Source organism: Elgaria multicarinata, chromosome 4 (assembly GCF_023053635.1).
Source record: "Elgaria multicarinata webbii isolate HBS135686 ecotype San Diego chromosome 4, rElgMul1.1.pri, whole genome shotgun sequence".
Classification (NCBI taxonomy): domain Eukaryota; kingdom Metazoa; phylum Chordata; class Lepidosauria; order Squamata; family Anguidae; genus Elgaria; species Elgaria multicarinata.
Window position 1 is genome coordinate 63,270,080 of NC_086174.1, and position 24,012 is coordinate 63,294,091.

Consider the following 24,012-nt stretch of genomic DNA (forward strand, 5'->3'; position numbering starts at 1 on the left):
GGGTGCACGAAGGTACCGAGTTCTGGAACCTCCAGACTTCGATGACGACGGGAGTCCAGAAACCTATGGAATGTTTCCGGCCGCAGCAGCGCACCCGCGCTTGGCGAAACGCGCTCCTCGGCCGGTATGCGTGTGTGTTGTTGTGGGTGGGGGGCAGAGAGAGAGAGGGGGGGGCAATACGGAGACGCGCGGCCTCGGGGAAGAGCCGCAGGAGGGCGCTTTGCTGCCCCGTCTCGGCGCTGGTGGGGAAGGAGGAAGCATCAGGCTGCCTTACCGTGAGCGCGGAGAACTTCTGCGCCGGCACCAGGAGCACCAGCTCCGGCAGCAGCAGCCAAAGAGGCAGCAGCAGCAGCATCCTCGAGCCGCTCTCCTTGGTCTTGTCCTGCTCCTCGACAGGCTCCGCTTCCTCGACGAAGGCGGCCCGAGACCCCCCCTCGGCGTGTCTTCTTCTTTTTCTTCTTCTGCCTCCGCTCCCTCTTCAGGTTTGCGAACGGAACGGACAGCGGAGAAAGGCTCGCCCCGTCTGCTTCGCCTTTGCTGGGCTGATGGAGCGCTTCGCTCGCTCGCCCCCTCGCTCGCCCTCTCCCCGGCGGACGCCCCTGCGCGGCTTCTGCTCCAAGCCCGCCGCTTGCTGTGCCAGCTCTTCCACCCCGGGCTTCTTCTCGTTATTAATCTCTCTCTCGCTCTCTCTCGCTCTCGCTCTCTCTCTCTGGGGAAGCTGCCGCCTCCTATTCTCAGCAATGCAGATCCGGATAGGATTAGATGCTTCTCATCCTGTCTAGGGGCGAAGCAGCGTTGCTTTTTCCCTCCCTCGGTGTAGAGTTGTCATCTGATGCTCGTCCGGGGAGAGAAAGAGACGGAAAGAGAGAGCGCACAAAGAGCCAAAAGAAAAAAAAAGGGGAAAAAAAGTACCTCCCCACCCCTCTCCTCTCCTCTTGTGCACCAGACCAAACCAGGCGGTGAGAGTCCTGTCTAAACGCTGCAGGAATTGGGGATGATTTTGAAGGAGGCGGCCAGAGATGGTGAAGGTGCGCGACGAACCTCCCCAAATGTTACAAACACACCCCTTCTCTCTCTCTCTCTCTCTCTCTCTCTCTCTTCTTTTTTTCTTTTTCTTTGCCCAGCCCCCAGTTTCTCCTTCCTGACACGCAGATCCTCTGCTGATTGATTGATTGACCCCACGGACACCTAGAGTATGGCTCTAGGGCGCACGCATTTCTTACACATCCCCCTTAGGTTTCCAAACAGATCTTTTCGAAATCGTATCAGACCAAAAAAGGGGGGGGGAGAGAGAGAGAAGACGGGAAGCCCGGTCGTTCGTCCTCACCGTTCATCGGCGTTCGCTCCCTCCAAGTCTATTGCAGGAGGTCAACACGTGCGCAAACGCCGACGCGTGGCTTTGTTTACAGTCACGCGCGCGGGTTTGGCGACGTTGCATTGCGAAGGGTTTAAAAGGTGAGCACCGGACAGTGGGTTAGTTTCCTAGGCGTTGTTTGCCTTCCAGCTCCAGTGACATTTGGGCCTGCGGTTGCCCGGTAACTCTAGTCCTTAAGGATAAGCAAGAGGATTTGGTGCGTGCGTCTGTTGCGCTCTGACGCTACAGAGTTTTTCTCCTCTTTTTTCAGACACAGCATTGTTGGAATATTTCAGCCCCGGCTGTTAACTTTGCATTGTTCTGCTGACATAGAATTGACGCCTTACAAGATTTGGAAGAATAAAGTAATTGGCTGTCATATTTTCAGCTGAATTTACCACAAGGAATGAGGAGGAGCCGAAATGAGATTTGGGGCTAGGCAATTCTTCGTTTTCCCTTTCCTTTTTACTGGCTTATTTGCTGCATCATCAAACATCACAAGTAAATCACCATGTTCCAGAGATCTTCCTTGGTTTCACACATGACAATACCTTTGGCATCTTTGCCCCCTTCCCCTCCTAACTGGGCATGGGAGGCTGAGTTGGTGCTTGAACTTCAAATGGTGAATTGTGCCATAAACCTGTTTCAATCTGATCTTTGTGCTAGTTATTCTTTTACAGTGTGTTCTTTCCTACATCTTTCCTGCCCCTTCTCCCTTTAAACCAAGGTGAGGGATTCAGCTGCTATTCGATCATTAAACTTAGCACTGAATGTGAATCTGCATCCCAGATTTCATTCTAATATCCTCATATTGGTGGGAGAGATGGTGTCACCAGGTTATCAGCAAATGCATTGGCAAATGGCTGAGCAAAACCAAAGGCCTCATTTGGTCAGCCAGTCCTAATATTGTTTAGCATTTCCATGGGTGTCATCAGATTAATGTTTTATGGCAGGCTCATTACTGGGCACTCACAGATTTTTGTGGCCCACCCTCTCAAAAACCCTCCCTCGTGAGGTTCGGGAGGCGGAAAATGTCACATCCTTCAAATGCCTCCTGAAAACACATCTTTTTAGACAAGCTTTCCCTGGACTGTAACTTATTCTGGTTTTATATTACATTTTAAAATTCTTAAAGTTTTAAATCTTTTTTTGTTTATTATGGTTTTAACTGTAAACTATCCGAGAGAGCCTTGGCTGTGGGGCAGTATAAATAATAATAATAATAATAATAATAATAATAATAATAATAATAATAATAACCCTATTCTCACAATGGGGTCAGCACCTTGGACAGCTTCTTTAGGGTTCTGACTGAAACCCGGAGCGTATTCACCATCTAAATTATTAGATTGTAAGCCTATGCGGCAGGGTCTTGCTATGTACTGTGTTATCTGTACAGCACCATGTACATTGATGGTGCTATATAAATAAATAATAATAAATAATAATAATAATAATCCCACTGACATCATTGCTGCCAGCCTTCACTGGATATGGATCAACACAGCTACCAGCATGTTTGGACTCTCCTTGGTGGCATAGGACTGTTACAATGAGCAGGTGTACTTCAAAATGTACCATGGTACTATTGTGGAACCATGACTCAATGGCCTTATAGGCCCCTTCCAACTCTACTATTCTATAATTCTATGACTCAACCAGGCCTCAATCATCAACACACCTTGGAGTGGGTGGTCTGTGAGGAGCCAAAAAATAAATAAATGACTGGGTGGGTCCAAACAGCAAAGCTGTCGACACTGTGGAAAGGGAAACCAGAGATAATACTAGTTTCTGTTTATCCTGGTGCAGATCCCATTCATTGATTAATAAAGTTGTGGCTTTATTTATCCATAAACTTGTGTCTGTTCTCTTCACTGGGTCTGGGCCATGCATGAAATAGCCATTCACTCTTCCCCATGGATTTTGGAAATGGAAAAGTAATTTAGGGTGGAGGAATCCTTACAAACAGAAGATGTACCAGGGATCATTCTTTGTGGTGTAATCTCTCAGCTGGCAGAAAATAATGAGTTGCTGCTCAGAGGAGGATTGGGCTGGAAGCAGTGGCAGACCAGGCAGGAAGCAGCCATGCAACCCAGTTCTGAGAATCTTGTGATAGTCAAGGAATGTTCACTTGTGGGATGGGCACATGTTGAAGAAATGACAGACATCAGTTCCCCCCCCTCAACCTGGTGCCATCCAAATGTGTTGGACTACAACTCCTATTATGGGTTTATGGGATCTGTAGTCCACTACATCTGGAGGACATAAGGTTGGGGAAGGCAGACATGTATTCAACATTTCTGCTTGTTGAGTTCTTCTCAAGCATCTCATGTCCACACTCAACTTTGATGTGAGGAAATCCACAATTGGATCTCCTGTGGGATTTCTGTTTTGAAAGGTTAAAAGCAGCCTAGAGCACTTTGGGAGGGGGAGGGGCCCCATCACTACCATGCTATTTTCATGCTCTAATTCCCTCCCTCCCTCCCCCATTCCCTACACTGCTATTTGCCCCACTGGGCAAGCTACAAGAACATCAGGGGAACAGCCATGCTAGATCAGACCAAAGGCCTATCCAGTCCAGCATCCTGTTCACACAGTGGCCAGCCAGCTGCCTGTAAGAAGCCCACAAGTAGGACATGAGTCGAACACCCAAACACCCACTTGTGTTCCCCAGCAACTGGAGTACAGACTCACATTGCCTCTGATGCTGGAGATAGCATATCACCACTATGAGTGGTTAGTAGCCATCGATAGCCTTCTGTTCCATGAATCTGACGACTCCCCCTTTAAAACCATCCAAGTGGGTGGCCATCACTGCACCCTGTGATGGCTAATTCCATAGTTGAACTATGCAGCAAAATTTAAGTATATAGCTCCCATACTAGTTTGGTTCTCTGTTTGGTGTGCTAGTTTCAGGAAGGACTGGTCCAAACTTTTTTCTGCTGTTGGTAATTAAAACACACACCACCCACCCACACACACACACACATCATCATCATCATCATCATCATCATCATCATCATCATCATCATCTCATATCCTATTGTACAGCTTTAACAAACAAACAAAAACTAACCACAAACCCTACGGTTTTCTTATATTGCTTCTTCACTCCTCTTCACAGTTGGGTTTGAGCCCTGTGCAGTCACTGACTCTGGAAACTGAAAGGAGCTTGATTGATTGCATTCCATGGACTGCAGGGGATCTGATCTCCTAATCTGCAACTGTGTGCCTCCTCTAAAAGTAAAAGATGTAATATCTGTAATATCCAATATATTATGTACTTGAGGGCCCCAGAAATTTTTATCCAGGCAGTGATGCCCTAGTTCAGCAATCCCCAACTCACCACTTTCCAGAAGTGTTGGACTTCAACCTGCCTAGAGTGTTTTGTATATAGGTGGGATATGAATGAATGAAATAAAACCCATCATTCCCAGGCTGATGGGCATCTAGGGTTTTGGGTTTTTTTTTGTTTTTGTTTGTTTGTTTGTTTGTTTGTTTGTTTTTAGAAAAGGAGGTCTAGTTTTTTGAGAATAACTTATTTCTATCCACTTTCTCCACACCATGCATACTTTTATAAACTTCTATAATTTTTAGCTTCCCAAGGCTAGTGCTCCCCCAATGTTCTTGGGGAGACATGATAGCACTCTTCAAATACTTGACAGGTTGTCACAAAGAGGAGGGCCAGGATCTCTTCTCGATCATCCCAGAGTGCAGGACACGGAATAATGGGCTCAAGTTACAGGAAGCCAAATTCTGGCTGGACATCTGGAAAAACTTCCCGTTAGAGCAGTACAATAATGGAAGCAATACCTAGGGAGGTTGTGGGCTCTCTCACACTAGAGGCATACAAGAGGCAGCTGGACAACCACCTGTCAGGTATGCTTTAGGGTGGATTCCTGCATTGAGCAGGGGGTTGGACTTGATGGCCTTCCAACTCTACTATTATATGATTCTATGAATACAACTCTCATCATCCAAGACTAGTGGCTGGGCAGTTTGAGGTTGTAGTCAAAAACATCTGGAGGGCTTGGGGTTCAGGAAGGCTGACAAGATTTTCCTCATATGGAAGATGCACCAACCTCTGAATCATTGTGGTTGCCTACTGATCAATTTCTCATCAATATCCTTTTTGAGGTAACTAGAACTGTACATCATATTGTAAGTGCAGCCACAGCATAGATTTATTCAGCTATGTTACAATACTGGCAGCTTTATTTCCATCCCTTTCTTAATAATCCATACTGCAGAAGTTGAGTGTTTCACTGCTGCCATGCACAAAGTTGATGTTTTTATGGAGCTACCCCATCACTGCCCCAAAGTCTCTTTCCTGGTTTGTCTCCCAGATGGTTCAGATATTTATCAGCGTATACATGAAGTTGGGATCTTTTGCCCCATTGTGCCTTTCACATTGAATCTGAGTTATCTTCCCACCCATCCCCATTTGCCCAGTTTAGAGAGATCCTTTCAGAGCTCTTCATGACAGCAGTTGCACATATGGGCTCTACAATTTTCATGCTGCTTATTATAAACCCAACAACGTGGCTCTCTATTCTTGCTCCAGGGATCACCAGAAATGTATAGCCAAAAAACCACCCAAGAGCAATTAATGGGTGGAACGTATCTCCTAGCTGATGGCATTACCTGGCAAAGAAAAGATGGGAGGTCTACCTCCCTGAGCTAAACCTCTGTTCCTCTCCCTTGTGTGTGTTTGTTCATGGGTGTGTGTGTGAATCGGGCAGATTCTTAATTCCCATCTTTCTTGAGACAGCAAGGTGAGAGCATGGCTATTTCTTCCCTCTCATTTCTTCCCTTTTGAAGATTTGGCAAAATGAGAGCACAGAGCGTCATCAGATGAGCGTTTTATCGCACGCTCATTGCTGGCCACTCATGGATGTTCATGGGTCTTTTTGACAATGACATCCACCTCCTGTGCGTATCCTGTTCCTTTTTTCAATTTTAGAGTCACAAAATAACCTTTTTTAATCCGATACTTCTGAGGTTTCCTATAAAATGCCCACTAGAGGGTGCTGTCACCTTTGAAATCAACAGGCCACGTGGTCTCTTCTCCATGAAAAGTGCTCGTTTCAAACACAGAAGAGAACTGGAAAGAGACCCCCCGGAAAGGAAATGCAATTCCCCTGCCCCGTCTGATGATCCTCACAGTTAACATTCTTACACACACACACACACACACACACACACACACACACACACACTTTGTTTAAAAAGAGGGAAGATTGAGCAGGCACTTAGCTGATGGTTCTGCCATTCCCTTCACCATTTTATCATGAGTACCTCCTTCCAGCAAGTTGTGTAAAACTTGGGCTTTAAGCTTATTTGTTTTCAAATGTTGCTGTTTGCCCTTGATATAGTACAGGCGAGGGAACCTCAATCCCGAGTGCCTAATCCAGCCCTCCTGGGGTGCTATTCTGGCTCTCTGGGGTTCCCCAGATGATTATGTCCCCTTTCCCAGGTACCATCCCTTTTTCCCCAAGCACTAATCGTTTGGTGTTTTCCCAGCCTTCGTACAAGTTTTTCCCCCATTTTAAAAGGCTGAAATGTTTCCCTGAAGGCTTATTTCCTGTCAGCAAGAGATTCCAGTGACAATATACTGGGGATTTTGGTGGTGGTGGTGGTAGTTTTGGCCCCACCCCTTTCCCCTTTGTCACTGCCTTTCCCTTTGGCTCCACCCACTACTGGAACGTGTCCCCCTCTCGAGTGCTTCTCCAAAATGGAATTTGGCCCTTGGGCTGACAGAGGTTACCTGCCCCCTGGTGTTGTAGAACATCATGGATGGCAATTCTATGCCTTCCTATGCTGTACAGTGAGTCTTGCTATTAAGCATAGCAAAATGCATCAATTTGCAGACCATCTGCCTTGGACCAGAGAGGATCCTGTAGTGCAGTTAAACAGATTGAGACCCTGGATTTAAATGCAGGGAGCGCGGTTCTTTAGATGGTAATATGTACTACTTCAAAATGGGGGAAGACAGACTTGCTGCATTTGGGAGCCCTCCAGAGTCTTGTCATGGTGGCACCATTGACCATCATGTATGCTGAACTACTTGGAAGTGGCTTCTCCATATGCTTTTGTAATGTGAGGCATTGCCTTCTCATTTTGATCCTCCACGCCCTGCCCCTACCCTCTTCCTCTCTGCTCTTTAGCCTATATCTAGGTCTAAACTGAATTAGGGATGCTTATCAAACTTTACCCCAGTACCACATGAACTGTTTTTATGAGATCCAGGAAGCAACCCGAGGTCAAATGAGAGTCCAGATACCACCCACAAGCCACCTGCTCTATTGATTATCATCTGAGACCTATATGGGTAATCCAAGCCTGTTGAAACAGTATGCTACATTATCCATATGTTTTAATTAAAATGAACTAGAAGAAAGCAACAACAGTGCTCACTCCTCAGTCACAGACCAAATCAGATCATTCCAAAAGTGTGTGTGTATGTGTGTGTGTGTGGGGGGGGTTAACTGTTTGTGTTGGGACTGTATATGAAAATGCAATGTGAGTATTTCAGGAAATGCAATGTGACTATTTTATTTCAAATCAAAATATGATTGTTCATGATTTTTCTCATTGTATAAATTTGCCGTGATGTGACCGTTTTTTCTTAGCAACTTGCTTGTATGTTCTTCCACAGTTATTGTTGTTGTTTTCTGTTTTAAAAAGAGAGAGAAATCAATAAGGATACATCGGAACAATGTAACAACGAGATTTATTCAGACTAAAAGTTTTTTAAAAAAAAACTGTTGAAAATGAAGTATTCCTTTTAAGCTTGGCAGGAAACAATTTGGTTTTGGAATGTTTCCAAGGGCCTTTTTCTCTCTGCCCCCCCTCCACTTTATCACAGGTGCTTTACAACCATTCCATGGCTGATTTTCAAGGTCTGGGGCCAATAGTAAACAAATCACATGGAATGTAATACTTTTTCTTTTTTTTAATAGCTAGTTTACTTTCTAAAGCCACTGGAAGGCTATCTCAACAACAGCAACAACAATAAGGACAACAATCTTAGTAGGCCAAAAAAAATTATGGGTAAGGAGAGATTATAAAATCACATTTTAAGATTATACTTTCCTCTCTCTCTCTCTCTCTCTCTCTTTCTCTCTCTCTCTCTCTCTCTCTCTCTCTCTCTCTCTCTCTCTCGGCATGAGGAAAGGAAGAACACCTGCATTAGAGATACCAGTGACAACGTTCAATACAGATGAGTATTGGAATGTGTATCCATGGAAAGCAATGCAGTGCAGAAAGATGTTGTCCACATGCACACTTGGCTGCACATCCGATTCACATGATGGCCAATCCTGCAAATGATGTCCGCATGGTAGCAACTGCCTTGCCTGTTGGACAGAGCTCCGTAAGTCACCAGATGGTTTAGGCTCCTGGACTAAACTATGTACCTAGCTGTGTAGATATCTCGTGGTGGTGTCCTGACCTTTCTTCAAGAAGCTTAGGGTGGCATGCATAAGAGATATCCTTTTTTTTTCTCTTTACAACAACCCTCTGAGGTGGATTACAATGAGAGATAGTGACTGTAAGCCTTGTGGCAGATCAGGAATTTGAACCCAAGCCTTCCAACTCCTTGAGCTTTTCTACATAACTGATTTATTGCACACTCATGATTGGCTACTCATGGAAGTTTGTAGGTCCTTTAGATGATGTCATCAATGGTCCTTTTATCCCACTTTTTAAAAACACAGAGACAATCAGCTTTTTTAAAAAATGCACAAAATCAGCCCTATGTAAATTTTGCATTGTGCTATAGTTCCACTAGATGGTGCTGTTTCATTGAAGTGAATGGAGCATGCAGAGAGGAGAAGTATTTGGTTCAAACCACATGGCACCTATCGTAATCCCAGAAAAAAAGTGGAAACAAAAAACCCCAGTAAAGATAGTGGGATTTTTTTAAAAAATGTAAAGAAGTTCATTATCTCACTGTGTCTTGAGAATGTTTCTTTCCTGATGGCAATGCAATACAATGCAATGCAAAGGAGCCAGTACAGCATCTGGACCAAGGGAGGCATGGGGAATAGAAGGTAAGACAATTTCTTTTTATGAATTAATTCCATTAATTATAATTAATTCAATTAATTATATATTTTTTAAAACCTTAAATATATTTCCTGGACAAAGATATAGATAAGTTACATCAATGTCATCCATCAACACCGAGTAACATTTCACAGACTAAATAATAATAATAATAATCTGATTTAGAAGTTCATGCTTTTAATTAATTTTTGTTTCACAGTTTCTTGTTTTACTTCCTAGGCATTCCTGATCCTTTGCAAGAATGGATCATTTTACTCTCCACTGCTATCAGCCTGGCATGCTACCATTGCATTAATTAAGGAATAATAATATTCAACAGAAAATGGTTCCAAGTTGTTGTTTTTAAACCACAACAGAGCCCACAGTACAATGTCAAAACACCATTTAGCACTCTGACTGTTTTGCCACATGAGAACAAGATCTCTCTTCCCCCCCCCCCCCCACCGCTCCTTTTACAGTCAGGCAAATGTCAGAAACTCTTATGTTTTTTGGCATGGCCAACATTGGTTTCTTGCTTTCTCCCATTGGGTGTGTAAGTGGTAAACTGCTGGCTACCCACTCCACTGAGGCATAGCAGTGAAAAGTGCAGAAGGGGGAGGCACAGTGAAGAATTTATGGTTAGCAACAAGTGGGAACAAAGTCATGAACAACTGAATGGGGAAACTGTCGGCTTAGATAAACAACCTGCCAAGGGTTTCTCTCTGGTTGGTTTTGACGCTAGACGAAAGGTTGGTTTCACACAGCTAAAGAAAACCTTCCTTCATCTTTGTGGGCTTAAACCTCTGACAGGTTCTATAAACACTCATCTGTGAAGCGTCTAAATTTCTTCTGCCATGGCAAAGATTTGTGCGGCCTCTCTGGGTTCTATTTATTTCTATTAAGGGAACTTGCAAAGGAAAAGAGATTCTTGCTATTAAAGTGTAAACTCAGGTTCACTTGAGAGAGCAAGATAAGCACTACATGAAATATTTGGCAAATGGTACGTTTCCACACAGAGGCCTGCATTAGAAGTAGGATCAATCCTACCAGCAGAATGAGACAGCCTACCTCAGGCAGTTCATCCGGGTCATCATTAAAGGGCAGCAAATTGTCCATTTAGTTTATCATGTTATTTTTTTATCACCAGTGTTTGTGTGTGTGTGTGTGTGTGTGTGTGTGTGTGTGTTGTGGGGAGGGGGTAGTGTGTTGGGGAAAACATTTGGGGTTTCTGTCTGTAGCACCAAATTGTCTTGGGACATCTTTGATTCTAAGAGATACAGAAGGGAAAATATGACAGTGTTTAAAGTTTGCTGGACAACTAGAAAATACTCTATTCTGGAACGCATCAGAAATTACTTCAAATACACACGTGTGTCTTATCTTAGAGAGCAATACTCACTGTCTCCCACTCCTTGTAAAAATGGCACACGTGCAATATAATCCCATATGGGTTTACTTGGAAGTAAATACCACTTCACAAAGGGCTTTCCTTTTTTTTATTATATTACATTTTGCCTTTCCTCTTGGAACTACAGATCTCTCTTGTGAGGCTCAGAGGTAGTGACTGGCCCAGACGATTCAGTAAGAAATGGGAGGCATTTGCTGGTCCTCTTCAGGAGCCCGTCTACACTTGTCTAGATGAAACGTAACAAGTTGGCAGAGATGATGTCAGCAGTCATGTGATGCTGTTGTTGTTACGTTTCTTCTGACTTTTAAAACCGTTCCACTTTCTGTTAAAATCGTTTTAAAACTAACAATGTGCCCCAACCTTTCGTTGTATTCAATGCCGTCTTTCAAAGTCATGTCTCATGACCATGGTCTTTGCTTCCTGATTAGAACAAGTGAGGGCTTTTCTAGGGGAGGGAGAGCTGGCACAACGCGACGAGGGGGAGGGGGAGGGGGAGGGAGGGCGGTGAAAGAGGGGACAGAGGCTTAATTTTTTTAAAAAACTGCTTATCTTTCGGGGCGCACGTGGCCCCTTTAAGACGCTGCAGGGCTTCCCTCGTCCCTAAGCTATGAGCATAATGAAGAACGTTCTAAAGAAGAGTGTGCCCAGGTAAAACGATAGAAGAAAAGGTATTTCGATTGACTGGGCTCAAGTTGCATTTTGTAATGTAGCAAGGGAGGACGCAACAATGCACTTAAACAACAGTGTAATGAATAGTGTAGATCCTGCCCAGGAAGCAAGATGTCTTCAGTTAGCACTGGCTGTGTATATGTGTGTTGTTTTTGTCTGTTTTGTCTGAATGAGTCAGTCAATAATACCGTGTGTGTGTGTGTGTGTGTGTGTGTGTGTGTGTGTGTAAGAGAACACTTCAATGTGTGCTTATGTTGTCTTATGTTTATGTTATGTTATGATCGACAGCTGGTTGGCCAGTGTGTGAACAGTGTGCTGAACTAGATGGACCCTTGATCTGATCCAGCATGACTCTTCTTATATTCTTATGTTCTTATATTATGTTCTTATGTTTTCTATATCAGTGTGCTGTATACTTTAAAAGGGAAAAGATAACAATGCTGATACCATGCTGACACCTCATTAGGGAGATCACTCCATATCTGGGAGGCCACCACTGAGACAGCCCTTTCTCTTGTTGCCACTCTCCAAGCTTTCCTCCAATTCCACTATTCTCTCCAATCCCATTCTCCAATTCCTACTATTTATGGAATGGCGATTTAGCACTGCCGGGATCAAGCCCTGAAATAAGAGCAAATTCTCATTTCTGGAAAGAGGAAGGTTGGTGAAGCTCCCTTAAGTGAGCTCCACTAACTTTTTCCCTTCCAGAAATTATTCTTTCCACTTATTTTGTGTCTTGCCCCCTCCCCCCATGCACTAAATTGCTGCTCCACAAGTGGCAGGAGGCACTTGTGGGATGGAATAGGCAGGGACATAAGTGCTACACTGGATTTTGCCCCTGATTTCCAAGGCTAGCAGGACTCTGAGCTGTGGTAATAATGTCATTATGACTGAATAGAAATACAAGCCATAAATAACATAGCTTTGTCCAGCCTGAAGTCAGTCAGTCAGTCAGTCTCTCTCTCTCTCTCTCTCTCACACACACACACACCTTAGAAGTGATAGTATCACTACTGCTTACATCTCTTTGATAGCAATCCTTAGATCCCACAATTGGGGAGCCTTCCACCAGCTTCTCTGCAAGCTGGGAAATCCTGGGATTTAGCCTGACAGCTCTGTTTGCATGGCCTGGAGCAAGGAAGAAGTCATTTTTACTGCACAACTGGAATCACTACGGATGTCAAATGACAAATTCCTACAGAGATAGCATTGACAGCTGGTGCTAGCTCATAGATTGGTAGCTAAGGGGCACGTTTACGAACCAGTTTGGCCTTTCTTCTAATACAAGCATTGTATAAAAATGATTAAGCAGCAACAGCAATGAGAACATTATCAGAGAGAGAGAGAGAGGGAGAGAGGGAGGGAGAGAGACTTTGTTTCTGATGGTATGTTAATTTCTTCACTCTGCAAAGTTAAAAAGTCAAATTCATCAAAATCAAAGGACAAAGTGCTCATAAATCAAAAATATCTTAGTTTTCAGTTTGCATTAGTGATTTATGCTTCATCAATAAGTAACTCCCACTTCAAACATAAGTTAAGGGGAAACACTGTTTTGCAAGATTTGATACAATTTTGGTTTTCTTTGACATTCCTTTGTTGGGGATTTATGACGCTACTTGCGGTTCAGTTTTCAGTTATAGGCAATCATCCCCTCATCTGAATTAGACCCTCTACTTGGCCTGGCTTTCATTTTTATAGTTTTATCTTATTTGTGTGGTGTTAGAATATTTGCGGGTGTTTTGTGGATGTTTTATTTTTATTTGCTGTATGTTGCCTTGGACATTTCACTAAATAGAAAAGTGACTAAAGCTGGGTCAGAGTTCTGGTCCTTTGATTTAGGAAAAGCAAATAATCTTAAGGACTAAGACGGATTGCTTTTTCTTTCTTTTTTTTTTTAAGTCTTCAAGGACAGCCCCACATAGTCAAATCAAGAGAGCATGATTGTGGCTAGGTCATTTTTCTTCAAAAAGGAGTCATCTGGCATGCCAGACCAAACTGGTAAATGGTAATTGTAGGTACCTGGGGCCGATCTACACCAAGCAGGATATAACACTTTTAAAACAGTAAGAAAACAGTATAAGTAATGTGTCCTGGGCCTGAACAGTTGTCATAACCCTTATAAACCATTATAAGCAGTAGTGTAGATCCTGCCCTGGACATTCAACAGTAATGCTATGTCTAGGAGCTCACTCCTGGTTCAACTAGCTCCTTTATATATATTCCTGAATATATATATATATATTCCTGAATATTTAGTGTTGGGCCTCAGCTAGACCAGGGGTTGTTCCACAACAATCTTGCGATTTTATGATTGAGAGATCATCACATTGGTCTACACGTGGTAATGCCATCGTGGCCGCCATTTTTTTATTTTAAAGAAGAAGGAGCGCACGAGCACTCTTGCGCAGAAGGTAAGTCTTTTTTTTTTAAAAAAAATCCTCCATTCTTCCCACCCCACTCCTGATGGGCACAGAGCTCCTGAGGAGCTCTGCTCCCTGTACGCAGATCCCGGCTCCTTATGAGGAACTGCAAGGAACCGGGACAAACTGGGATGCCCGCACACACATTCCGCGGTCTCGGGATCAGCCTGAGACCATGACAAAAGCAGCCTCAAAGGTGAGGGCAAGATCCCAGGGCAAGTGAGGGATCATCCCTCCCTGATCCTGGGATCCCCTGTGCATCATGTGAATGCACAGGGACAATCCCGGGGATCGCCCTGAGATATCGCCCCATTTAGCTATGGCCTTGGTCTGGGCTTAGTCTGGGCCTGGAGGGTACCAGATTGAGGAAAGCTGGTATAAATCTTCCAGGTCATACATGTGGGCATAGAGAACATGCAGCAGTGAGTAAAGAGAAAGAAATGACAGGTGCTTAAAGAGACCAAAGAGTTGTAAGAGAACTTGCTCACTCAACAGATGCATTGGAGAGAGACACAAGGCAGAGCTGTGTATATGCTAGTACCAGAAACCTCCATACTGAAGACTATGGAGTTAAAACAGAGCTTATAGATATTGTGGGCATCTCGGAAATACAAAGTTGGGCTGGAAATCACTCCCCATTTCCATATGTCCAGTCTCCTGCACAGAAATGGGAAGTAATGTTCTGCCTCTTTTGGTGAGCAGGAGAAATGTCACTGATTTGTTTTGTGGAGGGAAGGGTTTGGGTTACTTTACCTAAATGTGGTGGTGAGGTCCCCCATCCCCACCAGCTTTTTAACTTCTTAAAAAGCATTGCACAAAGAAAGAAATACAGAGATGATGATGATGATGATGATGATTTCCACTTGGCCAAAACACACCTGTACATTTTCAATAACATATGGGCACTTCTGCTCATCTAGTCTCCTCTCTCAGCCAATACTTTAGTTAGGGGCCTAACAGTTTCCCCATACAATACAGGTCAGGCAGTGTCAGGAGGCCAAGTCTGACTTAAATCCATTGAACTCTGTCATTCTCTACCAAGAAAGGCAATTCTTTAATTAGGGCAAGCAGGTGTTTTCCTCCCCCCCCCTCCTCCCCCTATTACCTGAAAAGAAAATGCACATGTTCAAGCAGCCAAAGACTTCTAAAACCCTCTGGCTAAGTCTGACATCTCTTGAAAAACCCACCCTTTTACAAAATTAAAAGCTGTCAGAAGGACGGACACACCACCACCACCACCACAACAACAACCTATACCTCTGAGTTGTTGACATGTCTAGGGGGATCTACACTACTGCTTTAAAGCGCTTTAAAGCACTTTGAAAATGTTTTGAAAACTGTATATGGAGTGTGAACTGGGCCCCAACAGTTGTCAAAACTGTTGTAAAGCACTTTAAAGCAGTAGTGCCCTTCAGATAAATGGAAGAATCCCCATTTGTGCTTAAGAACAGCTTATATATGAATATATATTTGCCTTTTTTTATAGAACTCACTGGCCTGTTCACCGAAAATGGGTGCATGTTTTATGTCTCATATGAAAGGTTGGCTCCTAATGTAGGAAGGCATTGGAAGATGAGATCCTTATATTAAATGGGGAGTCAATACATTTCTTGGCATGTCTGAGCAAACCTTTCTCACCCTCAAGCCAAAGAAATTGTGCATTTTAAAGCCCCACGTGGAGTACCCAGTTGAAAGCATGGTTTTGATTGCAGGAAGACCTTTCCACACAGGCTGCTTATGATGAGTGGGCTAGCTAGAATTTTAAAATTCAGCTCCAATTAAGTGATGATATCATGGAAAGGAGCTCAATGAGAGTCATTATAGAATTGCGAAGAAATCCTAGGCTCAAAATGAAGATGATAAATCAACAAGAAGTTGAAAACACATGAGCTGGAGATGGACCAAGAATGGTTTCGCCAGGTGCTGAGCCAATGGAAAGAAATGATGTCTGAGTTGTGAAATTCTTGGCAGAGATGTTTGAGCTGTCATTGTTAAGAAGACAGAAATGCCCACTGTCATTCAGCGGGCTTTACCCCAGTACATTTCCGTAACAAGGACATCCTTGCTCATACTGCCAGAGAGCCTCCTTTTGCATAAAAAATAAAATAATGTCTGTATTTATTTACTTTTGAAGATGGAAACCGATGAGGGACAAATATAACTTGTGTACATCATTGCCACTTTTTTAAAACAACTATTCATGATAGCAGCCTCCCTCCGAATGGATTGGTGGCACATTCTGCAGACACACTGGGCAGTATCCAATGCTGCCTCCATGCCAGTGGGACCTGCTGCAAATGCAACAGGGAGGTAGCAGTTCTTAAAGCAACTGGAAATGAGAGGAAGTGCTCTCAAGAAGAGTTCTGCTGATCTGCCGTGGTCCAGAAACTAGCATTTTCTAGGTCGCTAATGGTAGGTGTGACTAGTGAAATGGAATGAGCAGGAACACTGCAATTGTGTAGGACACTGCCTATTAAGAGCACAGAATGCAGCCCTGAAGCAGAATTCATTTTTCCAAGGATCTTGGCTAGTGTTCATTTTAAAGCCTGTTTTTATTTATTGACTTGAGGACTTATAATCCATTTTTCCACTCAACACAGGCAACAATATTAAAACTGGAAAAAGATGTACAGAAGCATCCAAGGGAAAACACCAAATACATCAGGAGAACTCTTGGAACAGCAGGGTGAATAATAATATAGAGCAAACTAAACTCCATCATACTTGGATATTTAAGGGGGGAATGATTTTAAAATAGGAAAAAGACTGTCTAAATGGGCTAAGCTCTCAAATTTGGCAAATTTTAAACAGTAATGGTTTCCATAAATGTGGGACAGTAACAGACTGCATGTTCATTGTTGTAGGCAATCTAGCCTCCGAAGATGGTTGGCACTCTAGCTGATTTTTGGGATTGGGGAGACAGCAGGTGGGAACCCCTTAAAGTGTTCCAGGCTTAGGTTTTAAAGTGAAGAATCAGCACCCTGAAGTTACCCCAGGAGCAATCAAGCCTCCAATGGAGCACCTGAAATAATGGTGTTATATGTTCTTGGTGGCCTAGACACACTTACCAATCTGGCTGGCAAATTCTGGACTGACTGAGGTGTCCAAACTGCATGCATGGCCAGCTCCACATATACTTCTTTACAGTAGTCTTGCAGCCAAGAGTCTAGCAAGGCATATATATGCTGGCAAGGCCCAGGAAGAGTCGTAGCTGGTGTATCCGCTAAATCTGACCGAATGCACTCCCAGGCATAGCCTGTACCTGGTAATCCAGGAGGGCACACAGATTCGGGAACCCTAAGCTGTGAACTTCATTTTTAAGGGAGAAGGCAAATCCTCACCCAAGATGGGCAGTTTTAGGCTTTGTGGTTGCAAAAATAGGTTTGATGTTATATAGACCACAATGACTGGTGAAATCTCAGTAGCCAGAGAGGCAGTTGAAGAAGATTCCCAGAGGTCAGAGTAGCAACAGGGTGGGTACATAATGTGAACATACCTAATTTTGCACTTTCAAACCGAATCTGTTATCATTCAAAATTTGCAATTTTTCAAAGTTTGCCATGAACTTCTTCAATCAAAAGAAATACATATAAAAATATGTATATGAGGAGAAAGGCCACTCATTCTTTGTTAGTGAAAAGGAGCCCTTACTCAATAGGGGTGAGGGGGAAATTCATTTGGTTACCAGTTTGTTGTGAACTTATGTAATTTTGTATTTTTGAATGAATACAAAAAACTGAAACTCAATTACCCTTTGAAATTCAAACTTCCCCAGATTTTGCAATGGAGTTGCAACATGCATAAATTAGGGACATATGCACACCAAAATGTATATATTAGGGGAAATAAAACTAAAATATATATTTTTAAAAATTGCTTGCAAACGTCTATATTTTGACCATTCCATTTTTTGCATTTCATGGGGGTTGGGGAAAAAATGAGAACGTGGGGGGGAAAGAGTGAAGGGGTGAGAATGAGAGAATTTTCTCCTTGAGGAGGGGAAGAGGTTTTCCACATACCTTTTTAAATGTAGCCAGTTGTTCTTTCTTTCTTTTATTTTTTTTAAAAAAACACACACCAGTATTTTCATGACCTCAGGAGTGCTTAAAGGATGCTTATTGGAGAGGGAGAGGTCACATGGTCTCCAAATGGCATTCACTAAGAACCGCTGGGCTCATCCAAATGCTGAAGGAAGGGGATGTTGTTGAGTTTTTTTAAAAAAAACAAACAAACCTTAAATAATAGGAAGGAAGCCCCTCAGCAATTGGCTACACTTGAAAAAAAGTATGTGGAAACCGTGTCCCCCTCCCCAAAGAAAAAATTCTCCAGATTCCCCCCCTCTCTGCAAAAGAGGCAGAAAAAACCCCCAATGCCTCTTTCACAGAGAGAAAGCAAGTTCCTGAAAATAGGGGGGAGGTTTCAGCCCAGTACTAATATATCCTGGAAAATGGCATATAAAAGGCATGTATTAAGAGAAATGTTCACAGAAATGCATACACATTTTCATGCAAACTTTTATTAAAAACACACACACCAAAGCATGCTCTCAATGTTTGGGATGAACCGCACTTAAGAGTGAAAAAAAATGAGAAACAGAGAGAAACCAAAACAGACAGATTTGTTCATCCCTAGGGTGTATCAGTGCCCAGCATAACTCTTTAGCCAGCCCTATGACTAGCGGAAGTAACAGGCATTGTGCAAAAATAGTAAAAATGACAGAATAAATTCAACTGAATAAAATACATACTTTTCCATATTTCAGTGCAGAAAATCTCAGTTACATCAAGGCACATCGTTGTTCTTTGTAATACAGAGAGCACTAGGCCTACCCCAAGATGACCGTTTTTTGGGGGGGGGAGGAGCTGTAGTTCAGTGCAGAGCACATGCATATTACATACAAAAGATCCCAACATTAATTCCAGACATCTCCAGGTAGGGCCAGAGTGAGTGTCAAGGGTAGGCATAGGGAGGCACCAGTTGAGGGCCCAGATCCCAGCAGAGGCCAACTGACAAGAGTCCCTGGGAGTTGTTCTTCCTCTTCACCATTTCAACCTGCATGGGCATCTACTTCTTGCTCAGGCACAGACAATGGTGCACAGACACAGTGCACTATTCCATTGGCCGTAGAGTTCTCTAGCAGGAGTGGCCAAAACCACCCCAGCTGCTCCTGTTCAGCTGGCAGAATTTGCAATGGCTGATGGGATATGGCCAGGAGGACTGAGGGAGGAGTACCAGCAGCCCAGAAGGATGCCTGGACTTTCAGCCAAGTGATGGGGGAGGGTCAACATGATGTGTGGGGAGTACTAGCAAAATAATGTATGGTGAGTGTGTTATCCCCCCCCCCCCCCCCCCCGTTGCCTAATATGTTGTCTGAACTTGGCCATTGAGTGAGAGAACCCATTGAGGGCCACGAGCCCGCAAAAACTGGCACTGGATATTGCTATGAAAGAATCTGCCTCAAAACCTGCCAGTCTGTGTGGACAATACTGAGCTAGCTGAAACAATGGCCTGACTGGATATAAGGCAGCTTCCAATGTCAAAGTGGACAGCACAGACTATGGCCATAGCTAGACCTAAGGTTTATCCCTGGATCGTCCAGGGGTCAAACCTGTTCATCTAGGTGACATACAGGGGATCCAGTGTTCAGGCAGGGGCGAACCCTGGATGATCCCAGGTTAAACCTTAGGTCGAGCTGTGGCCTATGTGTTCCACAGGATCTATGTGGTGCAAGAGGAAATTGCATGCACCTCCAGAAGTTTGAAAAATTTCCCTGCATGCAGCAAACTTTTATGCATATGGGATTGCATCCAAAAGGGTAGCTGGCACTTTTCTGCTTTTCTTTGCCCTTGCAGGATAAGATGGTTCAATTTAAGCTGATTTTAACCCACTGAGGGAGCATCAGATCAACAAACCCTATGACTTCTGGCTTGGTTAGCTGATTTGTAGGTCAGCTTTCTCCAAACATTTCTGGTGATTCCCCAGAATATGATCCCCATCTCCTCCCCACATTATTACAGTGAAGCAGCTATGAAATTAAAATGAGGCTACATCATAAAAGTCTATTTGAATAAAAGGTATCTTGTGTCTCTTTCTAAATACATGTTTGGCATGGATATAAAGGGTAAAATAAGAATCATAAACTAGAAAGAGACTTGAGTCAGGAGGAAAAGGTTTCCAACCATGAGAAAGTAGATATATAGTCATAAATTATAAAATACTTAAAAGTTGAGAAATAATAGCAATAATATTACAATGACTTGCCTAAAGTTGTGAGTTCACCAGGTTGGTTTTATTTTAGGATGCTTTTTTAGTATGCTTTTAGGGTTGTTTTAACAATATGGTTTTAACCAGTATTTTATGTATTTTATTCTTATTGTTGTTTGCTGCCGCGATCCAAACGGAGAGGCGGATAAGAAATAAAATTATTATTATTATTATTATTATTATTATTATTATTATTATTTGCTTATGTTTTTGCTGGGTCAGTTTAAAGGTTCATTTACTGATGTGCAGTGCAATCCAATGATTGTTTGCTTGGATGTAAGTCCTACTTCCTTCAGTGGGGCTTACTTGCATGCAGGTTTGCATAGGATTGAAGAACTATTGCTGCTTTAATTGGCTTGTATTTTATTAGCTTTTGTTTTAAATTACTTTATTACTGATTGTAAGAAAGGCCATTTCTAAAGCAAGGTCATTTTTAAAGCAAACCTAGCTTCCCTTGGCAGGGACCTGTTCCGCATCCTGGGAGAAGTCACCAAGAAGGCCAAACACATCTCTAAAGGTGGTAGTCTTGAAAGGAAGGCCTCTCCCCAATATCCTAAGACCCAGACTGGCTTGTATGGTAGAAAGAGGCCATTCAGATAGCCTGGTCCCAAGTCATTGGGGCTTAACCAACACTTTGAATTCTGCCCAGAAACAGACTGGTAACTGGTGCTAGGGTGGACCATATGGAAAGGAGGACAGGGCTCCTGTATCTTTAACAGTTGCATTGAAAAGGGAAATTCAGCAGGTGTCATTTGTATGCATGCAGCACCTGGTGAAATTCCCTCTTCACAACAGTTAAAGCTGCAGAGCCCTCCTTTTCATATGACCACTCTAGAATGGTTAGAACAAGGGAGTCATGTGTTCTCTGTAACCGGGTCCAGTCAAGAGACTGGCTACAGCATTCTAGACCAACTGAAATTTCTGAACAGCCTTCGAGGGCAGCCTCATGCAGAGTGTGTTACAGTAGTCCAAACAGGATAAAACTAAGGTGCATGTGACCATGCAACCATATGTGATCAGCAGTTGTGCAAATGCACTCCAGGCCACCACGAAAATCTTGGAATCCAGGTTTGTAAATAACAGCTCTCCATTTCTGAAATGAACCCTTGGAGTGTCCTTTGTTTTCTGCCCTACTTGCATCAGGTGCACAATGCAGCCACCATGATTCTGAGCTTGTTGCTAGCCAAAGGAAATGCATTCACAGCAAGGCAAACCCAAAAAGAGTTATTATAACTCATAAATATCAATTTCTAAGGGAAAAGTGCAACAACAAAGGCGAAACACTGGGGTGATTTTAAACAGGGCTGCAAAATTCTTAATCCGATTAAATGATTACAAACTGTTTTAATCAACGAAAAATGTGCCTCTGATTAAATTTAATTGTAAACTGCCCAGAGAGCCTTGGCTATTGGGCAGTATAAAAATGTAATAATAATAATAAATTGGTCAGCAGATATTTGTTTAAAGAATATTTTTGATACAAGAAGGTATACAGACTGCAGATAGCACAAACCATCTTAAAAGAGTCGTTCTCTCCTATGTGAATGTGTTTCCTAGCATGATGCTTTCTGCGACACAAGCTTGCATCATTTTAAAATGCAATTTTCCTACTAGAATAGTTGCTCTTTCACCCATACGCAGAGAAAAGGGGCTGCAGGAGAAAATGCATTGTGTGTATTTTGTGTGTGTGTGAGAGAGAGGAGTGGGAGGGATGAATTCATTTGTGAAACCTGCAACACTGTGTATTTCTTGGCCAACAGCCTCCAGTGATGTGGAGCTGGAATGGGTAAATGCATATCATCATAACGTTAGGACACGGGGCAAGTTGAAGTAGTTATGGGATGGGAAATGGAATGTGACTCAGGGCTGCCCCTTCTGTCTGCAGATCCATCTTGTTTTTAATATGTATTTTTGCCCATGGTAAGTACGTAATGCACTCCACAAAGCACATAGTTAAACTGTGGAATTTGCTACCACAAGACGTAGTGAGGGCCATCAACTTGAATGGCTTTAAAGTGGGGGTTAGACAAATGCATGGAGGATAAGGCTATCAGTGGCTACTAGTCATAATGGTTATATATTTCTCTCAGTCTCAAGAGACAGTATGTCTCTGAATACTAGTTGCTAGGGAAGATGAAGGTACTGTTGAACTCATGCCCTACTTGTGGGCTTCCCATAGGGATCTGGTTGGCCACTGTGGGGACAGAATGCTGAACTAGATGGACCCTTGGCCTGATCCAACACTGCTCTTCTTCTGTTCATATGTTATGTTCTTATTTGTATTCTCACTGTTTTTCTCACTCACCATTTAGTAATCAATGGTTCCGTATTAGAGGTAAGTTATTGAGGGAACCAAAGCAACCCTGAAAGTATGCTGCTAAGAAGCATGATGTATGTCTCTCTCCAGCTTCTGGCCTCTAAACCATACAATCTCTTTAAGAGTGTCATCACACCAGGGGAAATCGTGTTTCCTTACCGTTGCTTCTCCACCCCCATGTTTGTCCCTCATTACTTTCTCTTCTACCCTGAGTGGAAATAAACAAAGACTCCACAAGGCCCATTCGGGGGCTTTTTTAATCACTTTTCATGCACACAGCAGGAGATAGCGGCACATTCCGTTAAAAAAAAAGTTGGATTAAAAGGGGTCTATTTTGTGACAGAAAAGTAAGCGGGAGGCGGGGGGAGGCTGACGATGACATCTAAAGGATCATAGAATCATAGAATAGCAGAGCTGGAAGGGGCCTACAAGGCCATTGAGTCCAACCCCCTGCTCAATGCAGGAATCCACCCTAAAGCATCCCCGACAGATGCTTGTCCAGCTGCCTCTTGAATGCCTCTAGTGTGGGAGAGCCCACAAACTCCCTAGGTAACTGATTCCATTGTCGTACTGCTCTAACAGTCAGGAAGTTTTTCCTGATGTCCAGCTGGAATCTGGCTTCCTTTAACTTGAGCCCGTTATTCTGTGTCCTGCACTCTGGGAGGATCGAGAAGAGATGCTGGCCCTCCTCTTTGTGACAACCTTTTAAGTATTTGAAGAGTGCTATCATGTCTCCCCTCAATCTTCTCTTCTCCAGGCTAAACATGCCCAGTACTTTCAGTCTCTCTTCATAGGGCTTTGTTTCCAGACCCCTGATCATCCTGGTTGCCCTCTTCTGAACACGCTCCAGTTTGTCTGCGTCCTTCTTGAATTGTGGAGCCCAGAACTGGACGCAATACTCTAGATGAGGCCTAATCAGGGCCGAATAGAGATGAACCAGTACCTCACATGATTTGGAAACTATACTTCTATTAATGCAGCCCAAAATAGCATTTGCCTTTCTTGCAGCCATATCGCACTGTTGGCTCATATTCAGCTTGTGATCTACAACAATTCCAAGATCCTTCTCGCCTGTAGTATTGCTGAGCCAAGTATCCCCCATCTTGTAACTTTGCATTTGGTTTCTATTTCCTAAATGCAGAACTTGGCATTTATACCTATTAAATTTCATTCTGTTGTTTTCAGCCCAGCACTTCAGCCTATCAAGATCACTTTGAAGTTTGTTTCTGTCTTCCAGGGTATTAGCTATCCCACCCAATTTTGTGTCATCTGCAAATTTGATAAGCGTTCCCTGCACCTCCTCGTCCAAATCATTAATAAAAATGTTGAAGAGCACTGGGCCCAGGACTGAGCCCTCAGGTACCCCACTCGTTGCCTCTCCCCAGTTTGAGAAGGTTCCATTGATAAGTACTCTTTGAGTCCGATTCTGTAGCCAACTGTGAATCCACCTAATAGTTGTTCCATCTAACCCACTTTTAGCTAGTTTGTTAATCAGAATATCATGGGGCACTTTGTCGAAAGCTTTGCTGAA

At 43.3% G+C, this 24,012-nt stretch overlaps 1 protein-coding gene across 1 annotated transcript in view; it reads right to left on the bottom strand.

Moving 5' to 3' along the window:
* The window catches only part of SMOC2 (SPARC related modular calcium binding 2), a 165,252-nt gene extending 164,897 nt beyond the window's left edge, over positions 1–355 (bottom strand). The window contains exon 1 of the mRNA XM_063125418.1: positions 275–355. Coding sequence (XP_062981488.1) covers positions 275–355 — 81 coding nt within the window. The remainder of the gene's footprint in view (positions 1–274) is intronic.
* Between the last annotated feature and the right edge of the window lie 23,657 nt (positions 356–24,012).